General features: G+C 41.7%; 1 protein-coding gene across 1 annotated transcript in view; it reads left to right on the top strand.

Moving 5' to 3' along the window:
• pcdh15b (protocadherin-related 15b) overlaps nucleotides 1-23,440 on the top strand; it is a 799,002-nt gene that overhangs the window by 721,954 nt on the left and 53,608 nt on the right. The window contains exon 34 of the mRNA XM_059653150.1: nucleotides 9,028-9,138. Coding sequence (XP_059509133.1) covers nucleotides 9,028-9,138 — 111 coding nt within the window. The remainder of the gene's footprint in view (nucleotides 1-9,027; nucleotides 9,139-23,440) is intronic.

The following is a 23,440-nucleotide window of genomic DNA, read 5'->3' as shown; positions in this document are numbered from 1 at the left end:
ATCTGAGAACTATTATTCAAAAGAGGCTTTCTTTACATGGAGAATCTTTCAACCGTATTTAAACTTCCCACAGACGTGGTTCTTTAACGCAAGTGTGTGTTTCCGTTGCATTCCTGCACAATGAACAGTCAAATCCTTTTTGCACTTGAGCTGCTCCCTCCCTCCCAGATTTTTGCAAAGTTATATTAAACTGTGATTCGCTATGAAAGCCTGTAATGTAACTTTTTACAATGGCTCCCTCTGCATCCTTTTCTGTAGCAATGTGGATCACATGGGCCCTGTGTCAAAGAAGAAATGCTAATTAGTTATCCTTGAGAACTTAGTTTTCTGTCATCTTGGAACTAAGTGGACAATTAAAGTGCAACCTATCATTCTGAATACTATTCCGGGACTTTAGAGACTTTCAGTGGAGTCCCCACTGTTAACACAATTATTGAGGCAGTGTAGAAAGAGCTTTGCTTTGTATCTAAGCTGTTCTGCATCTAACCTGAATATGTTTGATACCATCACTGGGTGCACTCACAATCATTCAACATTTCCAAGTGTAAATACCTTCCATTTTCCCCCAGTGAACAACCTAAGCCTTTGTGTGATCTTTAACACTACCCAGACAGCAGAGCAAGTCATGTGGCCTCCCTTATTTTACCTTAAGCTTAGAAACCAAACAAACTTGTAATAACTTGTTTTGCTGATCAACCTTCTTTCTAAACTGTAGAACTTCAATTTAGACAACACCAAAGGATCGGGGACTTGATATTTTGTGCCTAGACCCTTCACCAGGACTGGAGAGGGGACAGAGAGCTGAGAAATAAATAGAGGAAAGAGAGTTGGGACTGGGGGAAGGTCGGTGAGATGGCGTAAGGTGATGAGAGGGAGGGTAAGACATAGGATGAGGCCGGGGATGGGGAGATTTTAAAACTGGTGAATACTATGTTCAGGCCATCAGGCTGTAGGCTCCGGAGTTGGACTATGATGCATTGTTCCTCCAGTTTGTGTGTGGCATCATTGTGGCACTGGAAGAGGCCCAGGATGGACATGTCAGCCAGGGAGTAGGAAGGGAGTTAAAATGGTTAGCAACTGGGAGGTGGTATTGATTAACATATTTTTCTAATAAACCTGTTCAAAGTTGTTAATACACACCTCTGAAGCAGGTGAGACATTCACCTCAGCCTTCCGGTCCAGGGTTAGGGACACTACTTCAGTGCTACAAGACAGCCCAAAGACAGAGATAGTCCATCCAGTTAATATTATTCCATTCAACCCATTCAGAGATGATATTGCACACCTCGGGAGTACATAAAACTTGAACTCAGTCCACAAGAGGGCCTTAAGGCCAGTTTCCAACTAAGCAGAGCAAGTTGCCAATTAAGGAGGATTGTAACTTCTAAATACTTTACTATAGTCCAATGAACTCATTAATATTCAGTTTCCTATCTTACCAAATATGCTAAGCAAAATAGACATGGGGAATTCTTGACATGGATGTCAGAATGGGTACCAGGCAACTTCAATTCATTGTCTGCTCCAAACGACACCAGATGCCAGTGTTTCAGGTCACCCTTCACCAGCTACACACCCTCCAAGTCCATAGAAACTGGCATCTGACATGTGCCAGTCTGTAAGAATCCTTGTGACACATCTCTAATACATTTACAGCATGCTTTTGTATTTCAATGTTACACCACAGGCTGTACCAGCAAATATCATTGCAATGTTGCAGCAAGGACTGGGAGGCTTAGGTTTAAGATGAAAGGGAGTGGGTTGAAAGGAGAAATGCAAGGCAAGTTCTTTACACATAGGTGCCCGGAACAAGCTGCTAGGGAAACAAATACAATAGCAATGTTTAAGAGGCATTTAGATCGACAGATCAACAGGCAGAGAATGGAGGAATATGCACCATGTGCAGGCAGATGGAATTAGTTTAGAATGGTGTCATGGTTAGCACAGACATGGTGGGTCAAAGGATCTTTTCCTTTTCTATAATGTTCTCTGTTCTATGTAAGGACGCTGCGTGCTCAGGGGAACATGCTCAGCTCATGGGCTGGACTAGGTTGCATCTCCAGACTCGCGACATCCTCTCCTCTTGATCTCTCACTTTGAACCTGCCGAGATGCTCATGCCAGCCTTGCCTTGTCTTGTCTTTTTACTCCTTCAGTTAGAAACACCAGGATTACAGTACTTCTCCAACAAAAGGGAAAAAAATATTTGTGGCTGCTGGAGTTCTGAAACAAACAAAGATACTGGAGAAATTTGGCAGTGTCTTTGACGAAATTCATACCAAACACGAAACGTGAACCCTGTTGCACTCTCGACAGATACTGCCAGACCCCTTGAACTTCTCCAGAAATCTGTGTTTGTCAAGTATTTCTGCATTTCTTTCAGCACAACACAAAGCCAGGGAGTTGGTCATTGTTGCCAGCAATCTCAGTCAAGCCAAAGGAGACAGCCTTTGTTCGGGAGGCCCAGGCGCAGTAAGTCAGGGACAGTCTCCAGTACCAGTCCTGGTGCTTGGACACAATCAGTCAGCCACTTGAGACAGTATGAGTCAGGTTTTTCTTATTGTAAAGGGAAAGGAGCTGAATAGCGGGCAGCAACCACCCAACTTGACTTTTCCACCCTATTAGAGGTAGCTTTCCTCCTGGAATAAGAGAGAAGTGGATAATAAAGGAGATGAAAGTGGGTACCATTTATTGTTATTTTTGATACAGGTGGGGAAGTGTCTTGGCAAAGTGAGTAGGCAATGCAGGGGACATGTGGAGTTAGTGGTATTAGGGGTTAGGTGGGTGAAAATGAGTGAGTGAAGATGATGCAGGCAATGGAAAGATTGGGAGAACACGAGCCTTGCCTTGCTTTGCTACAGCAGCAGAGAGGGAATGCGTGTGTGGTATCAAAAAGAAGATGGTGGCACTTACACACTGGTGAAATAGAGAATATTGTAGTATTTCTTCCTACGCAGCACTGGGCATTTATCCAGATGGCCAAACTTGCACTGACCCAGGTGGTAACCGTGGACCAGGCTGGCACAGTCTGGGGTCATGTCCGCCACTGCTGATCCTGGAGGAAGATGTCAACCCTGCATCTGGACCATCCTGTCCCAAAGGACCTCCGGGGCGCTGCCTGCCATGTCCAAGTCAAATACCATAAATCGTACAGGGCAGCTTCAGACTGACAGTCCGCAATGTCTGGGTGCTCTAAGGTCTTCTAAAGATGGCATAGGCACAAGGAATGCTGGTCTTTCAGTGGTTACCTGCTGAGTGGTGAATTCTTCCAGGAGCGGCACATGGGGAAAAGTGGGACATCAGTGAGTTGGGAGGGATGCCATATGGCTAGGGTGAGTGGTTAATAAGGCTCACTTGCTAATATGTGATGAGAAATCTTGCTGTGTTTCATGGCCCAAAGTCTGATGCAGCCCATAAAATCAGAACAACCACATGAAATCAGTTGGTTGCTCACATCAGCCCTGCCTTATCTTTCCTTTTTGCGCCTTAGCCCCTTAGAGATATCGGGGCGCTGAACTGCTGTCATAAATGCAGAATAGAGCCACTGCGGGATGGTGTGTTGACCCTTGGTTGAGGAGAGAGATTTCAAGTCATGTCTGAAAGAAAGTAAGTTAGAGGGTTTCGGGAGGAAGTTGTACAGCTTAGGTCATAGGCAAATGAAAGTGCATTCATCAGATAAGGTGCGTTAAGGTCAGGGACTTTCAAGAGGCCAGACTTAGGTGAGGCATTTGAGGCTAGAGGTGAAGTGACACAGAGAGGTTAGGCCATGAAGCGGTTTGAAAAGACAGACAAACATTTTAAAAATGAGGTGTTGCTTAATCAGGTAACAAGTTAGATCACTGAGCATGAGCATGATGGATGAACAGTAGTTTCAGTTTTTTTAAGCCTTGAGCATCAGCTTTTCAGATGTATCACCATGTCAAGAATCAGCATGAGCACTTCAGCAGCAGATGAGCAGACATGACAAAGATGAAAGATATTACAAAAATAGAAGAATGTTCAATGTTGGGACATCACATTGGCATCAAATGCATCAAAATTGTTGGAGAAGGATTGTTTGACCAACCATGCCAAAGGTGCAGAGAAATTGAGCAGTAAGAGGAGGGATTGTTCACCTTTGTCACAATCAGATTACATGCATTTCGGTAGTATGGCAGGGACAGAAAACTGTTTGGAGGGATTCATGCGGGTAGATTTAGGAAAGCCGGAAAGAAATGTAAGAAGCAGCAAAACGTTAGAGGGAAAGTAGGAACTACCAATGCTGGAGTCTGAGTGGGGGAGGACAAGGGGGCTCTGAAATAAATAGTCACAGAGGGGGAGGTGATGACAGAAGGTGGACAGTGGAGCAGATAGGAGGAGAGACAATAGACAATAGGTGCTGGAGTAGGCCATTCGGCCCTTTGAGCCAGCACCACCATTCATTATGATCATGGCTGATCATCCACAATCAGTATCCTGTTCCTGCCTTATCCCCATAACCCTTGATTCCACTATCTTTAAGAGGTCCATCTATCTCTTTCTTGAAAGTATCCAGAGAGTTGGCCTCCCCTGCCTTCTGGGGCAGAGCATTCCATATATCCACCACTCTCTAGGTGAGGACATTTTTCCTCAACTCTGTTCTAAATGGCCTACCCCTTATTTTTAAACTGTGTCCTCTGGTTCTGGACTTGCCCATCAGCGGAAACATGCTTCCTGCCACCAGAGTGCTCAATCCCTTAATAATCTTATACGCCTCAATCAGATCCCCTCTCATCCTTCTAAACTCACGTGCATACATGCCCAGTCGCTCCAATCTCCAATCAGCAGTGGAGAGAAGACGGACAGGTCAAGGAAGCGGGGATGAACCCTGTAAAGGTGAATACAGGTAGAGAGTTGGAATGGGGGTTGATCAGTGAGGAGGGAGGAGCGGGTAGATGGGAGGGAAGATGAACAGGGCAAGGAGGCGGGGATGAGGCAAGTAGAGGTGTGGTGAGTGTAGGTAGGAAGTGTGGATGGGGGTTGATCAGTGAGGTGGGAGGAGCGGATAGGTGGGAGAAAAGATGGACAGGTCAAGGAAATGGGGACAAGCAGGGAGTGCTGATCTTGGGAGTAGGTCAGGGGTGGGGAGATTTTGAATTTTGTAAAGTCCACGTTGAGACCTTTGGAGTGTAGGGTTCCCAGGTGGAATATGAGGTGCAGTTTCTCCAGTTTCCAGTGGCGTCGTTGTGTCACTGGAAGAAGCCCAGGATAGACATGTTGTCCAAGAAGTGGAGGGGGGTGTTGAAGTGGTTTGCAACTGGGAGGTGTTGTCATTTGTCACAAACTAAGCATAGGTGTTCCACAAAGCGGTCTCTGAGCCTCTGATTGGTTTCCCTGATGTAGAGGAGGCCACATCGGGAACAGCAGAAACAATAGACCACGTTAATGGACGTGCAGGTGAACATCTGTTTAATGTGGAAGGTTTTTTTGGGGTCTGGGGTGGAAGTGAGAGGGCAGGTATAGCACTTCCTGCTGTTGCAGGGAAAAGCACTGGGAGCTCATGGGGCTTGTGAAGCGGACAAGGGAGTCACAGAGAGAGCGCTCCCCCCCCCCAGTTACAGACTTCAACTCCCGGACATCCCAGATGTCCTCGTTTTTCAAGGACCGCAATTTCGCGCCCCCCGCCCCCAAACCCCCCCCCCCCCCACACACACAGTGATCAAAAACACCCTTGACTAATCTCTCGCGTTTACCACACCTCAGCCCTCACACCCCCTCCCCATAATAACGACAAAGACAGAATTCCCCTTGTCCTCACGTATCACCCCATCAACCTCCGGATTCAACGCATCATCCTCTGCCATTTCCACCACCTGCAATCTGACCTCACTACCAAGGATTTATATTCCCTCCCCATCCTTATCTGTCTTCTGTCGGGACCACCCTCTCCATGACTCCTTTGTCCATCCACATTCCCCACCAGTCTCACCATTGCCGGCACTTTTCCCTGCAACCGCAGGAAGTGCTACACCTGCCCCTACACCTCCCCCCCTCACCCCCATTCCAGGTCCCAAGAAGACCTTCCACATCAGACTGATAGAACATAGAACATAGAACAATACAGTGCAGAACAAGCCCTTCGGCCCTCGATGTTGCACCGACCTGTGAACTAATCTAAGCCCATCCCCCTACACTACCCCATCATCATTCATATGCTTCTCCAAGGATAGTTTAAATGTCCCTAATGTGGCTGAGTTAACTACATTGGCAGGCAGGGCATTCCACGCCATTACCACTCTCTGAGTAAAGAACCTACCTCTGACATCTGTCTTGAATCTATCACCCCTCAATTTGTAGCTATGCCCCCTTGTACAAGCTTAAGTCATCATCCACGGAAAAAGACTCTCACTGACACCCTATCTAATCCTCTGATCATCTTGTATGTCTGTATTAAATCCCCTCTTAGCCTTCTTCTCTCCAGTGAGAACAGACCCAAGTCCGTCAGCCTTTCCTCATAAGACATTCGCTCCAGACCAGGCAACACCCTGGTGAATCTCCTCTGCACCTTTTCCAATGCTTCCACATCCTTCCTATAATGGGGCGACCAGAACTGTACACAATATTCCAAATGAGGCCGCACTAGCGTTTTGCAGCATGATATCATGGCTCTGGAACGCAATCCCTCTATCAATAAAACCTAATTAACCATAAGCCTTCTTAACAGCCCTATCAACCTGGTTTGTAACTTTCAGGGATCTATGTACATGGACACCAAGATCCCTCTGCACGTCCACACTACCAAGAATCTTTCCATTGACCCAGTATTCTGCCTTCCTATTATTCTTCCCAAAGTGAATCACCTCACATTTATCCGCATTGAACTCCATTTGCCACCTTTCAGCCCAATACTGCAGTGTTAACCAGCACATCCACTAATGTGGTCTATTTTATCTCCTGTTACCAATGTGGTCTCCTCTACATCGGGGAAACAAAGCGGAGGCTTGGACACCGCTTTGTGGAACAACGATGTTTAGTTTATGACAAACAACAGCAGCTCCCAGTTGCGAACCACTTAAACTCCCCCTTCCACTTCTTGGACAACATGCCTATCCTGGGCCTCCTCCAGTGCCACAGCGATGCCACCCAGAAACTGGAGGAACAGCATTTCATATTCTACCTGGGAACCCTACAACCCAAAGGTCTCAATGTGGACTTTGCAAGATTCAAAATCTTCCCTCTCTGACCTCATCCTAAGACCAGTACCCTCTGCTCGTCCCCATTTTCTTGACCTGTCTGTCTTATCTCCCACCTATTCGCTCCTCCCACCTCACTGACCAACCCCAACCCCTACTTCCTACCTACATTCACCTCACCTCTACTTGCTTCATCCCCGCCTCCTTGCCCTGTTCATCTTCCCTCACACCTACCCGCCTCTACCTCCTCACTGACTAATGCCCATCCAGCACTCACCTTTACAGGCTCTATACCCGCCTCCTTGACCTGTCCGTCTTCTCCACACTTAACTGCTCCACTTTCCACCTTCCTTCATCACCTCCCCCCCCCCCCCCCGCCTCTATTTATTTCAGAGCCCTCTTCCCCTCCTCCATCTCTGAAGAAGGGCCCAGACCTGAATCATTAGCCTTCCTGCTCCCCTGATGCTGCCTGGCCTGCTGTGTTCATCCAGCCCCACACCCTGTTATCTTAACACTTTAGAGAGGAAAGGGAGGTTGGAGAAAGGATTTTTGTTTTCAAAACTGGTGCAATCATTGCCCGCTTGCTTTGAGATGAGGGGCAATGATAACAGATTTAAAGGAGACAGACTAACACTTGACCAGAGATTCGTTAACAATATCATCATAATGATGTATATTTTGCAGTTTAGTGGGAATAGGGTCAAGGGAGCAGGAGATGGGTCTCCACCATCTTGGTGGAGAAGGCGCAATGACCAATGTGAGTAAAATAGGAGAAAGCTGCAATTTCACAGCTGGGGGAGGTCCTTTCAGTGAAAGAGATGAGTGTGTCAGACATAGTTGGTCATAAACAAGTACAAAAGTTGCTGGACAAACTCGGCAAGTTTGGCAGCGTTTGTCAAGAAAAATCAGTTAACATTTTGGGTCTGGTGACCTTTCCCGAGAACTGATCCTAGCTGGAAGATATTGGTTAATATGCAGAAGATATGGGTGGGGACGGGTGAAGCGGACTTCATCTTAGTGATGAAGAACCCAGAAGCTCCTAGGTTTGAAAAGATCAGGAAGAGAACTAAGAAGATGGTTTGTGATGGAGCAAAGAAGGTAGATATTATTCCTACATTTCAGGATGATCCTGGAATAGTGAACAGTTTTGCCAAGCAAAACTTTGCTGTTTGTGGTCCAGTGAATGGCTAAACCAGTTGTCCACACTCTGTTTAAGTCTTTAAACTGTGGACTTAGGGGAGTGGAAACCAGGACTACCCTAGAAAGTGAGCCAGGTTAAGAGTGAATCATACTCATATTGGGGACTGGGACATCAAAGATGAAGACAAGGGTGAAGTTAAGCTAACATGTATTCAAAGAAATTTTGCTATCATCCACAATGAATTCATGGATATCAGAGCCTGGCTCACAAATGAGCAAACTTTTTTGGAAGAAGACATGTAGAGAAGTGGTAAGAGTTGATCTTCTGGCGATGTCCACAGGATCAAGGTTTTTTTTCAGAAATTAGCTTATGTTTTGATTTGTATCTATGTTACTAATTTTGAGTTTCAAAAAGAAATAATTTAAGTACCATAAAAGGGATGAAGAACATTTTGCAAATTTGTGTGTCCTTTTGTGTCCTGCTTATAAAATGAGCTCTTGGTAGCTTGGCCAATTATTGGATTAATCTGTTCTTATGTGCAGTATGCTGAGTAAAATTTATAAGGACAAAATGTGACTACAGGAAAACGACTTAATGTAAAAGTAAACGGTAGATTTGGAAAGTTTAGCATTTTCTTTGTCATTAACCAAAACAAATTAGTCACTTGAATGAATCGAACATAGCAGGAGACCAGCTTTGATGAAATGATTCTGATAGTCTGCTTTTGTTTGAATAGGCGACAGGCAGAGTGCGCAAAGACAGCGAGAATCCAGATGGCTTTGCCAGCAGGGAAATCGACTAGTGGTCCAACAACTAACCTATATGAAGAGTTGGGTGACAATACCATGTAAGTCTTCACAACAGTGAATATTTTTAAAAGAAACAAGCGCATTATGCTTGCAACGTAATTTGACTAATGCCTGGGATAATGTGACAAGTACATTTTCAAGTACCAAAGGCCATTTCAATTCTTGAACTTTCTAAAGGATGACTACATCCTGTATGATTAACATATTAAACAAAATCAGTTCTAAGGTTGACCATCAACAAGTTCCATTGGTAATTTTTATACAAACTTTTTTCAAGAGAAATAGCAAGCATAAATGATATAAAATTGCACTGGCTGCTAAAGTTGTATTTAGAAACATTTGTCATGTGATTATACACACATGCCTGGTAGCTCTTTCCTTTGGAAAGTGTTTGCTGCAACTGGCAAAATAGCTATCATCTCAAATAGAAATACAAAGAATTCAGCTTTGTACTTCAAACCCACAACATAACGCAGTGATAGCTTACACTTTTCAGTGTGCAGTATACACAGTGGGAAACAGTCATGCAGGCTGCGCCCAAGGGGAAATATGCAAAATGAAAGCATACAAACCAACTGAAGTCCAGCTGCGTGGTGTATTTCAATATTGAGCTCTGCTCTGATGAAGGATAAATTTCACTGCAGAATTGAAGTGACTTCATTAAGGAGAGGCAGTGGCCTATCCCTAGACTATTAATCTAGAGACCCAGGTAATGTTCTGGGGACCTGGACTGAATCCTGCCATGGTAGATAGTAAAATTTGAACTCAATTAAATATTGGAATTAAAGATCTGAGGATGACCATGGAACTGTTGCAGATTGTCGGAAAAAAAAATCTGGCTTTCAGAGAAGGAACCTGCCGTTCTTGCCTGGCTGGCTTATATGTGAGTCCAGACCCATAGCAATGTTGCTGACTTTTAATTGCCCTGTAGGCAACTGGGGATGGGTGATAAGTGTTGGCCCAGCCAGTGACACTCACATCTTGTGAATGAATTTTTCAAAAATCACTGTCTTTGTAGTTTTATATGTCACTCGCAATAACCCTGTATATTTTAAAACTGAAATGTGTACAAAGATAGTTTTAATTTTACCTTGTTGTTACTAATACATTCGGTGATTTAATTTACTGTATTCAATGCCGATGTTAATGTCATAAATGCATGTCACTTCTGCATGCTGATTCTGCCAAATATGTCATGCATTTTGAAGATATTCGAATGCGAGAAGCATACAAAGTACAGACTGAATTGGCTCAACCTCAGTTTGAACTGAGATTGTCTTCTGTGTGACCTCACAAACAATATCTTGCCTCCTATTTGCCCCATCAGCTCAATCACCCTCTGGAAATGCACAGTGTATGCTCCACCTAATTGGGTCCCAAAACTGTCAGCCTGTTACATCATAACGTTACATATCTCATACCAGCTGTTCCCAGCCAACCTGCATTTGGATGATCCAAAAACCACGCTGCTGGTGTAAACATGAAGATAATACACAGAATCAAGTCCCTATTACCTCTTAGTGTTTGAATAAATGTACAATGTGTTGCTTACATAAAGAAAAGCTTTCTTCAGATTTATTTCCATCATGCATTTGGTTTTGCTTAACTATCTTCCATACTAATACTGTGTGTTTGTTCCTGTACCTATTCACTTGCAATCTATTTCTATTAAATTACTTTTGGACTCAACATTTAGCCATCAGTAAGTAATCTGAATCTATGGCATTGTAGAAGTAAACTAGGAAGTCTATTAATCAGTTTTGCAGTTCACTGTTGTATTTAACTAGATGTTGTAACTCTGAATGATTTATTATGTTTAATAGTTGCTTGGTAGCACAGAATCTGAATATTGCTGAAGAGGAGACATGCAGTCAAAAGTTCTCATCTTACACTTGTCAAGACAGCTGCAAGAATTTCAAATTTCAGAGGAAAGAACAATTAATACTGCATGGCAAAAAAGGGTGCATAGTGGCTGACAAACTGACTCTGACTGGTCAATATGCTGGCATTGAAAATGTAGCAGGGAACTCTTCCTTTTCACACATTTCAGTCTAATTCAATGTGATGCAACACCTGGACATGGTCCTTTTACCTGCATTATAGCTCTGAATGCAGTATGATTTACTACATCAGTAATCTTTTGAAGTAGGACCTGACCAATTTGCTCACTGTGCAGGCTTGACTCCAGAGGAGGACATATCAAAAACAGCCTGTAGGATAGTGGTTACTCAGAACAGATCAATCCTCACTGTGTACCCCACATACTCACCCAGTGACCTAAGGCTGTTACCGTTGAATATGAAAAGTACCCAGTACACTTCAGATTACCTTGGAAGGAAAAGTTATCTCCAGAACTGGTACAATCGGTGAAGCCAATCATTAAACACTGCCACTATGCAGTAGCAATGCAAGTGATACTTTCCACTAATGAAATGCTGCCATCAAGCCAAAATGAGCACCACAGTAGATGAATTTCATTGTAAGTGTGATGTGGGCCCACGGATTGGAGGATTGTATGAAACAACACATCCTTCAGCTTTTTAGAATAGATAGAGTACTGACCATACACAACCAATTTGAGTGTTTAAAGCCTTTATCATGCAACTGGGCATTACAAGCTCCTGCCAGGTGTCTTTCTGTTGGGTAGCCACCATATACGATAGGCCGTATGCCAGCAAATCTCTTTCTTGCCCAACTCACCATGCTGATAAAAAGAATGGGCACATGCCAAAATCAGTAGCACACACACTTTATGTAAATAAATAGTTATTTGTTAATTCATATGCTTAAAGGCACAGTTGACCCTGAGAATATTCTTTCCACATCAAAAACATTTGGTCGTGTCAGCTGGGCAAGAGTGGGCAGGCCATTTGTCAAACAAAGTTTATAAAATGGCAAGAAGAAAGGTTGTTAATTTCAGGGGATTCCTTGTGACATAAGGAACATCTCACCTAAAGATTATAAGATTATAAGACAGAAGAGCAGAAGAGGACTAGATAATACCTCTATTTCATCCCACCTGTCTGCTTAGAAAAATCCACCTTGACTCCCCTCACTCCACTTCCCCAAGCCCTCCCTAAGCCAAAACCCAGATTGACCTCCCTCCAGGATACATTAGCATCTTCTCCATGTGTCTATATGTGGTATTGAGAACCACCAGGACTGAACTGCTGAAGCTGGCAGGCAATCAGATTGTCCAACAGATCAGATGGTAGGATTTGCTACTGAGAAGTCGCGGGGGTGGAGTGGGGGCGGGGGGGGGGAGCGGATGGTGGTCGGGTGGGGGTTTGGAGTGGGGATTTGGTGGGTGGGCATGGATGACCCATTTTTAGATAAAGTAGACCACCTGCCCACAGCGTATATTGACATGGAGGCAAGTTCCTTTCTAGTCCATTGGCTTATTACAAGCTTTTCTTCTTGGCTTGCTTGGTCCTGTGATTTTTAGGCCATTATATCTAAACTTAGCTGTGATTCTGTGATCAGACAGCACTTCCTGAATAATCCAGAAGATGCTCAAAATTACAGTAACAACCAATTTAATATTAGTTGGCAGGAGCACAAAGTGGCTTAGTTACAGTTGCTAGAAGCTACATATTTGTACAAGGGACCTGTTCTGTGTAGGTGAAGGGAAAATCTCCGGGCATCGTACCTTTTTTTTAAATGTAACAAATCTGTGAGGCACAATTTTTTCCTTGTGCAGTCTTCATGGCAATATCTTAACCAATCAGAGTTCACTCACTAAACAGCCCCCTTTTCCTATGCAGTATAGGTTGTTGCTCCCTTCAAAATTATGTACTCCAGGGTTTGTTCTGATAAGTGGAATTCTTCATATCATGTCTCTTATATTTAATAGTGCAAAGTATTTAAAGTTGCTAGTAAGCAATATTCCGTAGGAGAATAGTGTACATAACTGTATTGTTATAGTTGTATACCTAGAGTCAAACCTCATTATTACAAACCCGTTTTGATCATAAAAGTAAGTTATATCAGAAGTACATCCCAAGATCCCAACTTTGGAACAGATTGCAGAGTTTCAGCATGACTTAAAACAATTGCATTTGCAATCATGAGGTTTCCTTGCCTGGTACCATAGCTAAGATAACAGTATTCTAACGTATTTCCTGACATCTCATTATCTTCTTTTCTTTCAAGTCTTTTTCTTCTCTATCATTTTCAACAAAGCAGGGGAAGAAAGCCCATTTTCGAAGATGGAGACCGGCAAAAACTTTTAAGCGCATTTGCTTCCCGTGCTATTGAGGCTCACAAACAGTGCGCTGTCAATGGAACATTGAAGAGTAGTCTACCCAAGTCTGAAAGCAATATCACCTATTTATCAGATGAGAACCCATTAACAACACGGAACCCCATATATAATCCCGATGTATTTCTATCTCCCGAAAATTGTGACCTGTCCTATAATAAAATGGGATCAGATTTAGCCAAGTCATCACCTAGAAGAATAACTTTGAAAGAGGCATTACTTAAGACTCCAACTGGGAGTGTGCATCGAGCATGGACATTGCCCTCTCGCATTCGTGGGCATCAAATGTACAATACTCTTCATAGACCAGGGATTTTGGATCCTATGCAGTGGCAGAAGAAAATGTTGAAAGGAGGAGAGGGAAGGGCTGAAAGTCAATTGAGCAACATGAATCCTACTGTTAAAGGTGACAAAATTAAACTAACTGTTAAAGAACAAGCAAGACAGTTTGAACAACAAGCTTTATGGGAAAAGAGTCATGCCAAAATTCATGATTCCCTGATGTGTGGAAATTTCCCGTCAAAGAGCAGAAGTATGGTTGCAATCCCTCAAAAATCATCAATATCTACTTCTTTGCATCATCATCATCATCATCATCATCTTTCCTCTTCCTTTGCTTCTGTTTCTCTCACTTTGGATTCTGAATTACATTCATCACCTTCCATTAACTCTATTCACACTGACACCTCAGAAGAGATTTTTCCTCCTGAAAATGGGAAAGCGACATCTCCATCTGTACAGAGTGACAGTGACTTCAGCTTATTCAGACAAATATGGAGCTCAATGGAGTCAGGCAGTGAACTGTTGGAGAACACTTCAGACCCTCCGACTGTTCTTCCTCCTCCTCCACCCCCACTTCCTCCATTCCCTTCAGTTTTGCCCTATCCCCAGCCGACTTGTCATCACCCTCCTCCTCCCTCACCACCACCCCTTCCTCCCCTCCTTCGCCCTCTCACTTTGCGTACCACTCATTCCCCTCTACGCCATTTACAACATCCTGCACCTCTTCCTGATCTTGCTGCTTCATCATGTTCTGTTCCTCAGAAGCAAGCTCCACCAAGAGAATTGAAAGGAATACTGAAACGTATCCCAAATCTAGCGGAGATTGAAAAATCTGTTGCCAATATGCAGAGTCAAATAGATAAGAACAGTTTTGTGTATAAACAAATCAAAGTGAAACCTACAGTTGAGTCAAAAGGACAAGGGACTGAATCAGTATCTGGGCCAACTTTAAATGGGCAGAATGGCTTGCAGTCTGTTGTGCAGGAACTTGAAAAACATTTTCCATCACCCTCCAGCTTGTTCTAACGTCTAACTGCTGTTTCACTATTCATAACCAGCACTCTTTAATTTAATCTAGTAACTGTGGCTTACATATATAGCCTAATGTTTTACTGATGCAACATTTAATCACTTTTCCACAGCATCTGGTTAATGCTATTGAAAGAATGAATTAAAAATATAAAACAATGGATAAAAGCAACAATGAATGACACCCATTGATAGATTGATCAAAGTGCTGATGTCTTCCGTATATCATGTGTATTAATTCAGTATTAACTTCATTTTAATTGAGTTGTGCTTTGAATAACTGTCTGTTGCCTGAGCCCTGTAGGACCTGTTTAATTGATTCATGCCTTTTAAACCATGTTCTACATTATGTAGCAGCATCTTCTGGGCCAAGAACTGTTTCAGCATCTATCTCTTCTTTCACTGTGAGTAACTTTGGGAGAGCAGGATGGAGGGCATTGTGCCAGTTTAGCAAATGACTTTCACCTTATCCAGATGTTTGGTTTGGGTTTGCTTTGTCTCTTAAGAATTGCTTGCCATCATTAAACAAGCTTTGCTTGTTCTTTTACATCTTAATTTACGTATGTTGTTTATATAATGTGGCTGGCAAACTGTGCACAGCAGAAGCATACCGTGCCAGTCATTCCTAGCTATTAGTGCACACTCCAGTAATTTCACTTAAAAGGGAAAAGAGTGTTAGATGCCTCCAGTTGAAAGGTTTTAGCTTGCAGACGAACAAACAAGTTAGCTTCATAATGGCAGGGTTCCGATGACTGATCATTTAAATGTGCACTAAACCCTCAATCATGGCATCATATCCATTTTAATTTGTTAATAACTTTTTGTAACCTTAGGCATGTCGTTCTATGGAAACTAAAGTCATCATTTGCATTGGATTTTGATACTGTTTACTGCATATCTCAAAGTCATGCTGTGTTTGAAATAATCAGTTTTAGTGAAATGATTTACAACCCTTCCAAGTGAAGATGTAAAAGAAGCCATTTGTGCAGAAATTTTTATAAGGGATTTCATTAAAAATTAACTGCAGTTACTTAGATGTAGAAATTGTTTCTACAGTTTCAGTGAGAACTTAGAGAATTTCACTAGACAAATGTCTACAGGAAATTACAGTAAGCCAGTAGCATTTGCATTTATTATTATATGTTTGCATTTTTAAGCTATTCTAATTTTGATTTAGAATGTTACTTAAGTATAAATATTTGATTTTAGATAATGATTATGCTTGGTATTTATTAATACCTTCTTTAAGATATAATAAGCAATAACAATATTCTTTATTTAAAGTACATCGTATACTGCTAAACTGTCATTCCATTTTTCTAGTGACATGTAGTACAAGAATTACATATAGCCGATAAATAACACCGTAAAACTTCATTGTGTATCATTTCATCATTCTTGTGCCTGCTAGATTTTTGCTTTTACTTTATTATTCAGTTGTGGATGTGATGACTCTTTTCATGAATATTTATTTAATGAGTGCTGAATAACACTTTCATACAAAACACACAGTTGGAATGCACAATCATTGTAGTATTCCTTCCTTTAGTATGGATGTAACAATTAAGGGATGTTTAAATGGGATCGCATTATTAACTTCCATGATCATAAATCATTGACTTTGACGGGAAAAGATCTCTGCCATTCAAAAACTGTCTTCTTGGGATGGTTAAATATTTGGAATAATTTATACTGCTCTAAAATGTGCAGTTATTAACATAAAAGCAATGCATGCTTGATGCCAGAATGCTCTGCATTCTCCAATTGCCCTGAGTCAGTTTGTGATGATGTTCCTTTTCTTTTCAATAATGGGAGAGAGGTTGGGAAACATTGTCTTTTTTTTACTGAAATTGACTACCAAAGAAATTATGGAAATATAGAATTTCCAACAATTTTTCGTTTTTGAATTGGTACTTAGGGAGTAGAACAAACACCTTTGATGATTTGTTAAAAATGGAATTTCATTCTCTGAATTTATTCTTGATGATCTAAAGTGACATATTCTTTTCAAACTAAATTGATGCATACGCTGACAGAACTAAAATCAATCATATGTTCTAGGGTGTGTGACATACTGACAAGAATTCCAATCTGATTAGTATTTTTTTAAAAATAATGTTTAAGACAATATGTAAAATATAGAAACAGGTTATTGCAATCATAGCATAAAATGCATTTTGCAGTTGATTTTACGATTTTTACTGACATTCTGGCTAGGATTTTTTGGTGGCAGTGGGTAATTTGTTCTTGCTTACTGAAAACGTGATGACCTGATAAATCATAACATGGCCATCATTTCTTCCACCAGCCACGCAGTTGGAAGAAGGCAGTGTGCCTCTTTCCAAAGGAAGGAAACAGGAGCAGACATCTCCCATGCAGCAAGAGCCATCAGCCAATCACCATCCAGGCAAGAGGAGGTCCTTAATGAGTCACTAAATGACCATGTAAGGGCCTCAGTTGGTGGTGGGGTGGAAAGAGTGAGCTTTGACCTTCCACCTGAGGACTTAAGGTGGACCAAGGGGAGAAAGTGGTGGGATTCTGTGAGGCTACTGTCCCAACCAATCGTCAAACCTGCCCCTTTCAGAACCGGAAGATTCTGCTCATGATGTTCCTTTATTCATTCAGGAGACAAAGACGTCACTGATTAGGCCAGCATTTATTGCCCAGAGGGCAGTTATGAGACAACCACATTGCTGTGGGTCTGGAGTCCCATTTAAGCCAGACCAGGTAAGGATGGCAGTTTCCTTCCCTATGGGACATTTGTGAACCAGATGAGTTTTTTCCAACAATCTGCAATGGATTCATAGTTATCATTAGACTCTTAATTCCAGATATTTATTGAATTCAAATTCCACCATCTGTGGCAGGATTTTGAACCCAGGGCACCAGCACATCACCTAGGTCTCTGGATTAACAATCCAGCAATAGTACCACTAGACCATTGCCTCCCCAGCCTTGAGCTCTGTGGACCCCAATGCAGGGACCTATCCATTTATTTCTAAGAATCATGGGTTAGTGAAGGTAATACGCATTAAAACTCTACTTTTGCTCATGGGTGCTTTGCCATAATGAGGGAAATTAAAGGGCCAAATTCGGTTTTTTTGGGAATTTCATATGAGCAAAGAGTGAGTAGTCCAATAGACCCTGAAGGGAGTCCTCACCTCTACTACCCTCGATAATCCCTGGCTGTACAGACTTTAAATTCCCTCCCAATGCCCCATTCTAGCTTTTAATAATACCTCTCCCTATAACCTCAAGTAATCTTACAGTACAATCTCTTCCGCAACAAATTATCTTCCCTCCAGCCATCTCACTTTTTACACCCATGAAGAAGATTACCATGTTTTGTAATAGAGCATTGTGGCTTTCAGTCTTGGATAAACAGCAATGAAATTGGACAATACTGTGATAATTGACAGAGCTTTCACACATCATAAAGGGTTTTTTTCTCCCAAGGTTGTAATGTCCTCAATATACTAATGATTGAAAAATGTGCAGTTTACAAAAATAATGGATCATTGAAATGAAATTTTATGACTCCCATGTCTTCCACACTGCACAATATCTTGCAATCCCTTCTCTACTCTAATTACCTCTTACACCGCCCAATGGAGAAATGCATTGAAGCCAATATGGCTACAATGAGTTTCGGAGAAAAGCAGGTTGTAAAGTATTTCCTTGAACAATTGTATGAACTCTTTAAAATTTTCTCAGTATTCATTTTTAGCTTTTTTTTATTTATCATTCTTGAAAATTTGTTAAAATAAATAGACATTCCTTGCTATCGCCATCCTATATGGCTGTACCTTGTTCAGAGACCGTGGCCCTTAGTTCTTGACCCGCTCAGCCAAAGAAGATAGCCTTTCTATATTTACCCTCTGTAGCCCTTTAAACATTTTGTAAGTTTCAGTGAGATTGCCTGTCATTTGAAACTTTGGAAAATATAGGCCCAATCTCCTCACAGGACATCCCACCATCCCAGGAATTGGGCTGGTGAATCTCCACTACGACCCATCCATGGAAAGTACATTCTCACTTAGGTAAGGAGACCAATGTGGTATGCAATACTCCAGGAAAGGTATAACCATGACTCAATAGAACTGAAGCAAAACATCTTTATCCTGTGCTCATGTCTCTTGCAATAAAAACTAATGTACCATTTGACTTCTTTCTTGCTTGTTGCACCAACCAGTTAGCTTTCAGTAACTTTTGAATAAGGATACCCAAGTCCTTTTGGGCACACACTTGCCAGTCTTTCATCATTTAGGTCATATTCTGCACCGCCACTTATCCTACCAAAATGGATAGCCTTACACTTGTCCACATTACATTTCATCTGCCAAGTTCTTACCCAATCATTCAGCCAGCCCAAGCTCACTTGAAGCCTCATTGCAGCATTATCACAATACACATTCCTGCCAAGAGATAGTAAGAGAGTCCAGAGAGAGCACAGTGTGGAGCTGGAGGAGCGCAGCAGGCCAGGCAGCATCAGGGGGAGCAGGAAAGTTGACATTTCGTGTCCCGATCTTCCCTGCTCCTCTGATTCTGCCCGGCCTGCTGTGCTCCTCCAGCTCCACATTGTGTTATCTAACACATTCCTGCCTAGTTTTTTTACAACTTAAAAATGTTATATTTGGCCGTCACATCAAATCATTGATTTAGATGTGAACAACTGGAGCTCAAACACTGATACCTATAGAGCACATTGCTTACAGCTGTTTGTGCCTACTATGTGCTTTCTTTCCATTAACCAATTCTCAATCCATGCCAACATATTAAGCCCATCCCATGTGCTCTAATTTTGTTTATGAACATTCTGATTGAAACCTTATTGAAAACCCCTGGAAATTCAATTATAGCATCCACTGGTTCCCCTATATCTACTCTGGGCAAAAAAAGCTCAATAGGTTTATCAAAAGTATGTTTCTTTTAAGAAATCTCGAATGAATCTGGCCAAAGTGTCCACTTAGCACATCCTTCAATTGATTCCAGCATTTTCCCTCCTGCTGACATCAGGCTCATGGGCCTGTAGTTCCCCGTTTGCTCACTCCCTCCTTTCACAAATCGGATTGAGGTCAGAATTTGTTTTTCTTTTAAAATACTCTAAAATCCCAGTGACCCAAACAGGCTCTTCTGCAGATTAAAATGACTTCCGTTGAGTTACTTTCTCTTCCTTGGAAATCCAAAATAAAGGGCACAACCTTAAAAGGACAACTTGACAAATTATGACTAGAATTGGAGTACGCATTTTCCTACAATTAATAGTGGAATTCTGGACCTGGCTCTTTTGAAAAGGGCCTAGACGTTTGATCAGTTGAAATTATCAGAACTATGATCGGTAGTTGTTTTGTCAGATGATGGTATCAAGGGATATGCTGCAAACATTAAGTGAATGGAGCTGAGCTAAACATGGCAGTAATCTAATTGAATGGCACAACAGGTTCAAGGAGCTACATGACGTACTCCAGTTTCTATCTGAACTGTACTCAGATGCAATTCTCCAAAGTTGATTGTGAAGTTAGCAAATCCAAGCAATCAAATTTGAAGAGTTGCATTTGGAGAGATTTTGTTCAACATATCCTCTAAGGTACTTCATGTGCCAACAAAATTCTGATCTGTAACAAAAGAAAATCTGCAGTTTCTCTGTTCCTTTTCCTTGTCAAGTTGGCTCAGAATTGACATTATTTAACATACAAGGTTAGAGAATAGATAAAATTAAAATGATTAAAAGTAAGTACCATTCATTAATCTTATATTTCCATTTTGCTGATTTAAGCAGAACATTTGAAATGTTAATTTATCGCTGCCATAAAATGACATTGATAGATTAATTCAGTATAATCATCTTGACAAACACTGCCTAAATATCATAACCTGAACAAAATTGGCTTCAAAAATGTTTTTTATGTTGCCTACTCACAAGAAATTATATCTATTCATCCTTAATTCCACATGCATTCATGGAATGTCAATTTAATTAGGAGCAAAATACTTTCAATCACTACTTTGACAACATAAAGGAAACAAAACTCCTTTCAGTTTTCTTGAGTAGGTGGCGTTGTTGCTAATGTTTTATGTTCATTTTACTTTTCATAATTTGACCTTTATGTATGGCTTATATTTCTACTTTATTCTGTTTCCCACCTTATTGGAATAGCTTAACAACTGTCCTCAACAAATTACATGCATTTCTTGTTATTTCTTGCAAGTCACTGTACAGCATGTCTCTCCAATATGTTAGAGATAATTGCAGGTTGTTCATCTTAATACACATAGGGTGCATAAAAAAGATTCATTAGAAGGCTGAGGGCCTTCAGTTTTGGAAAGCTGCAAAAGAAGTTCACTGAGGAGTGCAGAAGGTTAAAGAAGACATTTGATAATTGTGTTCAAAATCATAAGCAGAGTAAATAAGCAATTACTATTTCTAGTGGCTTACTACTTGGTAAGCAGAAGTCACAGGTTTGCGTAGATTGGTAAAAGAACCAGGGGCGAGTTGAGGAAAATTTGTGTTCCACTTCTAACTGAGCAGAGTGGCTTGTTAGGCCAGATATCAAGCCAATTGATGTGAGTCTGGAATCACACATGGAAACCAGGTCAGAGCTGAAGATTTCCCATCATTGAGCCAAATGGGTTTAAATAAGAATTGGTCATTGCTTTATTGTCACTGTTACTGAGACTGGCTTCAATTCCACATTGAATAGTTGATTTTAAATTCCAACAGGACAATGCAAGGATTTGAACGCATGTCCCAGAGTATTTGCCTGGGTTTCTGGAGTAATAGGCCACCATTTCCTCTCTAACATGAGTTGATGTATAAATCCATGTACACACTTTGGCGTTGGGGTACAGGAACTAGAACCTTTATTAGTTTGAGCTATAAAAGTAGGATTACAGTTCATGTAGGATTTGTTTGTATTTGTTCTGGTTACATTTGACTCTTGATGAAAGTTCGTAAATTCTCAAAAAAGGAATTTCATTTGATCCAAAATTTACATTTTATTTCTTTGCCCAGCCACAGCTTTTTCAGTAAAGAATTCAGTATAGCCACCTCTGCTTCCTTCTGTAATAGCAGCCTTTCTGTCATCTCAGCGACTGAGACCACAATTTAATCTTAGTGTGAAATTCTGTTGGTTCTTAAGCTGTAGTGGCACTTCTTATGGTAAATTGTCCTTTTAATCCAGCTCATTCAATTCTGCAAACGCAATTTTCTTAAATCAACAGCTCAACCACTCTCATATTTGACCTCTTCTCTGTTACACCATTATCTATAGGCTGTGGTGCCTGTCAGTTAAAACTCACTGATATGGGTGTCGTCCAGATTTAGAACATGAGTTTTTGAGATATGGATAACGCTGACAGGTTCTTATTGATAGCCTGTCCTGTGTTTCCCCTGTGAAGGAGGAAACGCAAATGGTTGTATATCTCAACATTCAACTACTCCACTTCAAAGAACATTAAATGCCAACCAAGTATGGATTTGTTGCCTATTGGCCAGATCAATGAAAAAGCAATGTATCTATAAGATGCACCTTTTTAGAATGTGCTTAGCAACAATATTAATAGTGTTCCACATGAGCTATGCTGTGACTAAATGTAAGTTAATGCACACCAAGATGCAGTATGTTGGGGCTTTACATACAGGTCCATGTGCAGATACTTATTAAAGCTGGTGGATTGTCTGGGAGTTTCTGTTCCCACATACAGTTTCCTCAAAAAATTTTCATAGTGGAGAGGAAAAACAGGGGATAAGCAAAGGTAAAGTGGAGGGAGCTTTGTTTTTTAGAGGCCTATAATGCACAGGTTATAACTGAAAGTTCACTTTTGGAAGCTAAGTGTCCAGATACAGTGCTACTAGGCTCCATTTGATGGTCCATGCATAATAATTGAAGGAACAGCCAATAATGAGAAAGAGTTAGAAATGTGACCCTTCGATGCCTATGTCAAAAATACAAACCAGCATGAAAAGCCTAGGCATATCAGGGTAGATTACAGACTGGGGGCAGGCTCTCTGTACCCCAGCATCAACGTTGAGGTGGCACTGCCTCCAATTAGCTAGTTTTCCCAACTTTAATGTCTTGGGTTCTTTACTCAGCATTAAATTTCAATGTTTGCCCTTCAATCTGTCTCTGGCAGGAAACCCTACCTCATAGAGCTACCTGGTTGTTCTGCATACTGGCAGCACCAGTGGGAGCAGGAGCTACTGCTGAAGCTGTAGATAGGCCAAGGAAGTGACATTTGGTGATGGACCTGGAGATTCAAGCATGTCGGAGATTTTGCTGAGACCAGGTTGACTAGGTTCCAGCAACGGGGGAATCTGGACACAGGAAGGAGGATGTGGGGCGGCAAAACAGTGGAGGGGAGCCTCCAGCTGGCTCCAGAGACCCAGGAAGAGCCCCAACCCTGCCCCTCCTCCTTTCTATCCCCCATTACTTTAATTGTCCAGTAACCTATAGGATTAAACTTGCCAGTGAGTCCCACTGTCTCCTATCGCCTGTTAAATCAGAGGGCCGGCAGTTTGTGGCTCTTAATGTTGCGGCTTAAACTCAATTAAAAGTCTCCACTGGACTTGGGTGGGTAATCCACCTGATGACACCCTTGTTGCTTGTGAAATTATGGCAGGGGTGGGTTAGTAAGCACACTGCTGATGGCATGGCACCTTAGAGTATGGGCCCAGCCACTTCTGCTGTTTCGGCATGGCCTGTAAAATTCAGCCCAGTAACTTAAAAATTCAGCCAAATGATTTACAACTTTATACTTACAACCCTCAA

Source organism: Stegostoma tigrinum, chromosome 20 (genome assembly GCF_030684315.1).
Source record: "Stegostoma tigrinum isolate sSteTig4 chromosome 20, sSteTig4.hap1, whole genome shotgun sequence".
Taxonomy (NCBI): domain Eukaryota; kingdom Metazoa; phylum Chordata; class Chondrichthyes; order Orectolobiformes; family Stegostomatidae; genus Stegostoma; species Stegostoma tigrinum.
The sequence above is the reverse complement of the archived record's forward strand: the minus strand, read 5'-3'. Positions and strand labels throughout refer to the sequence as shown.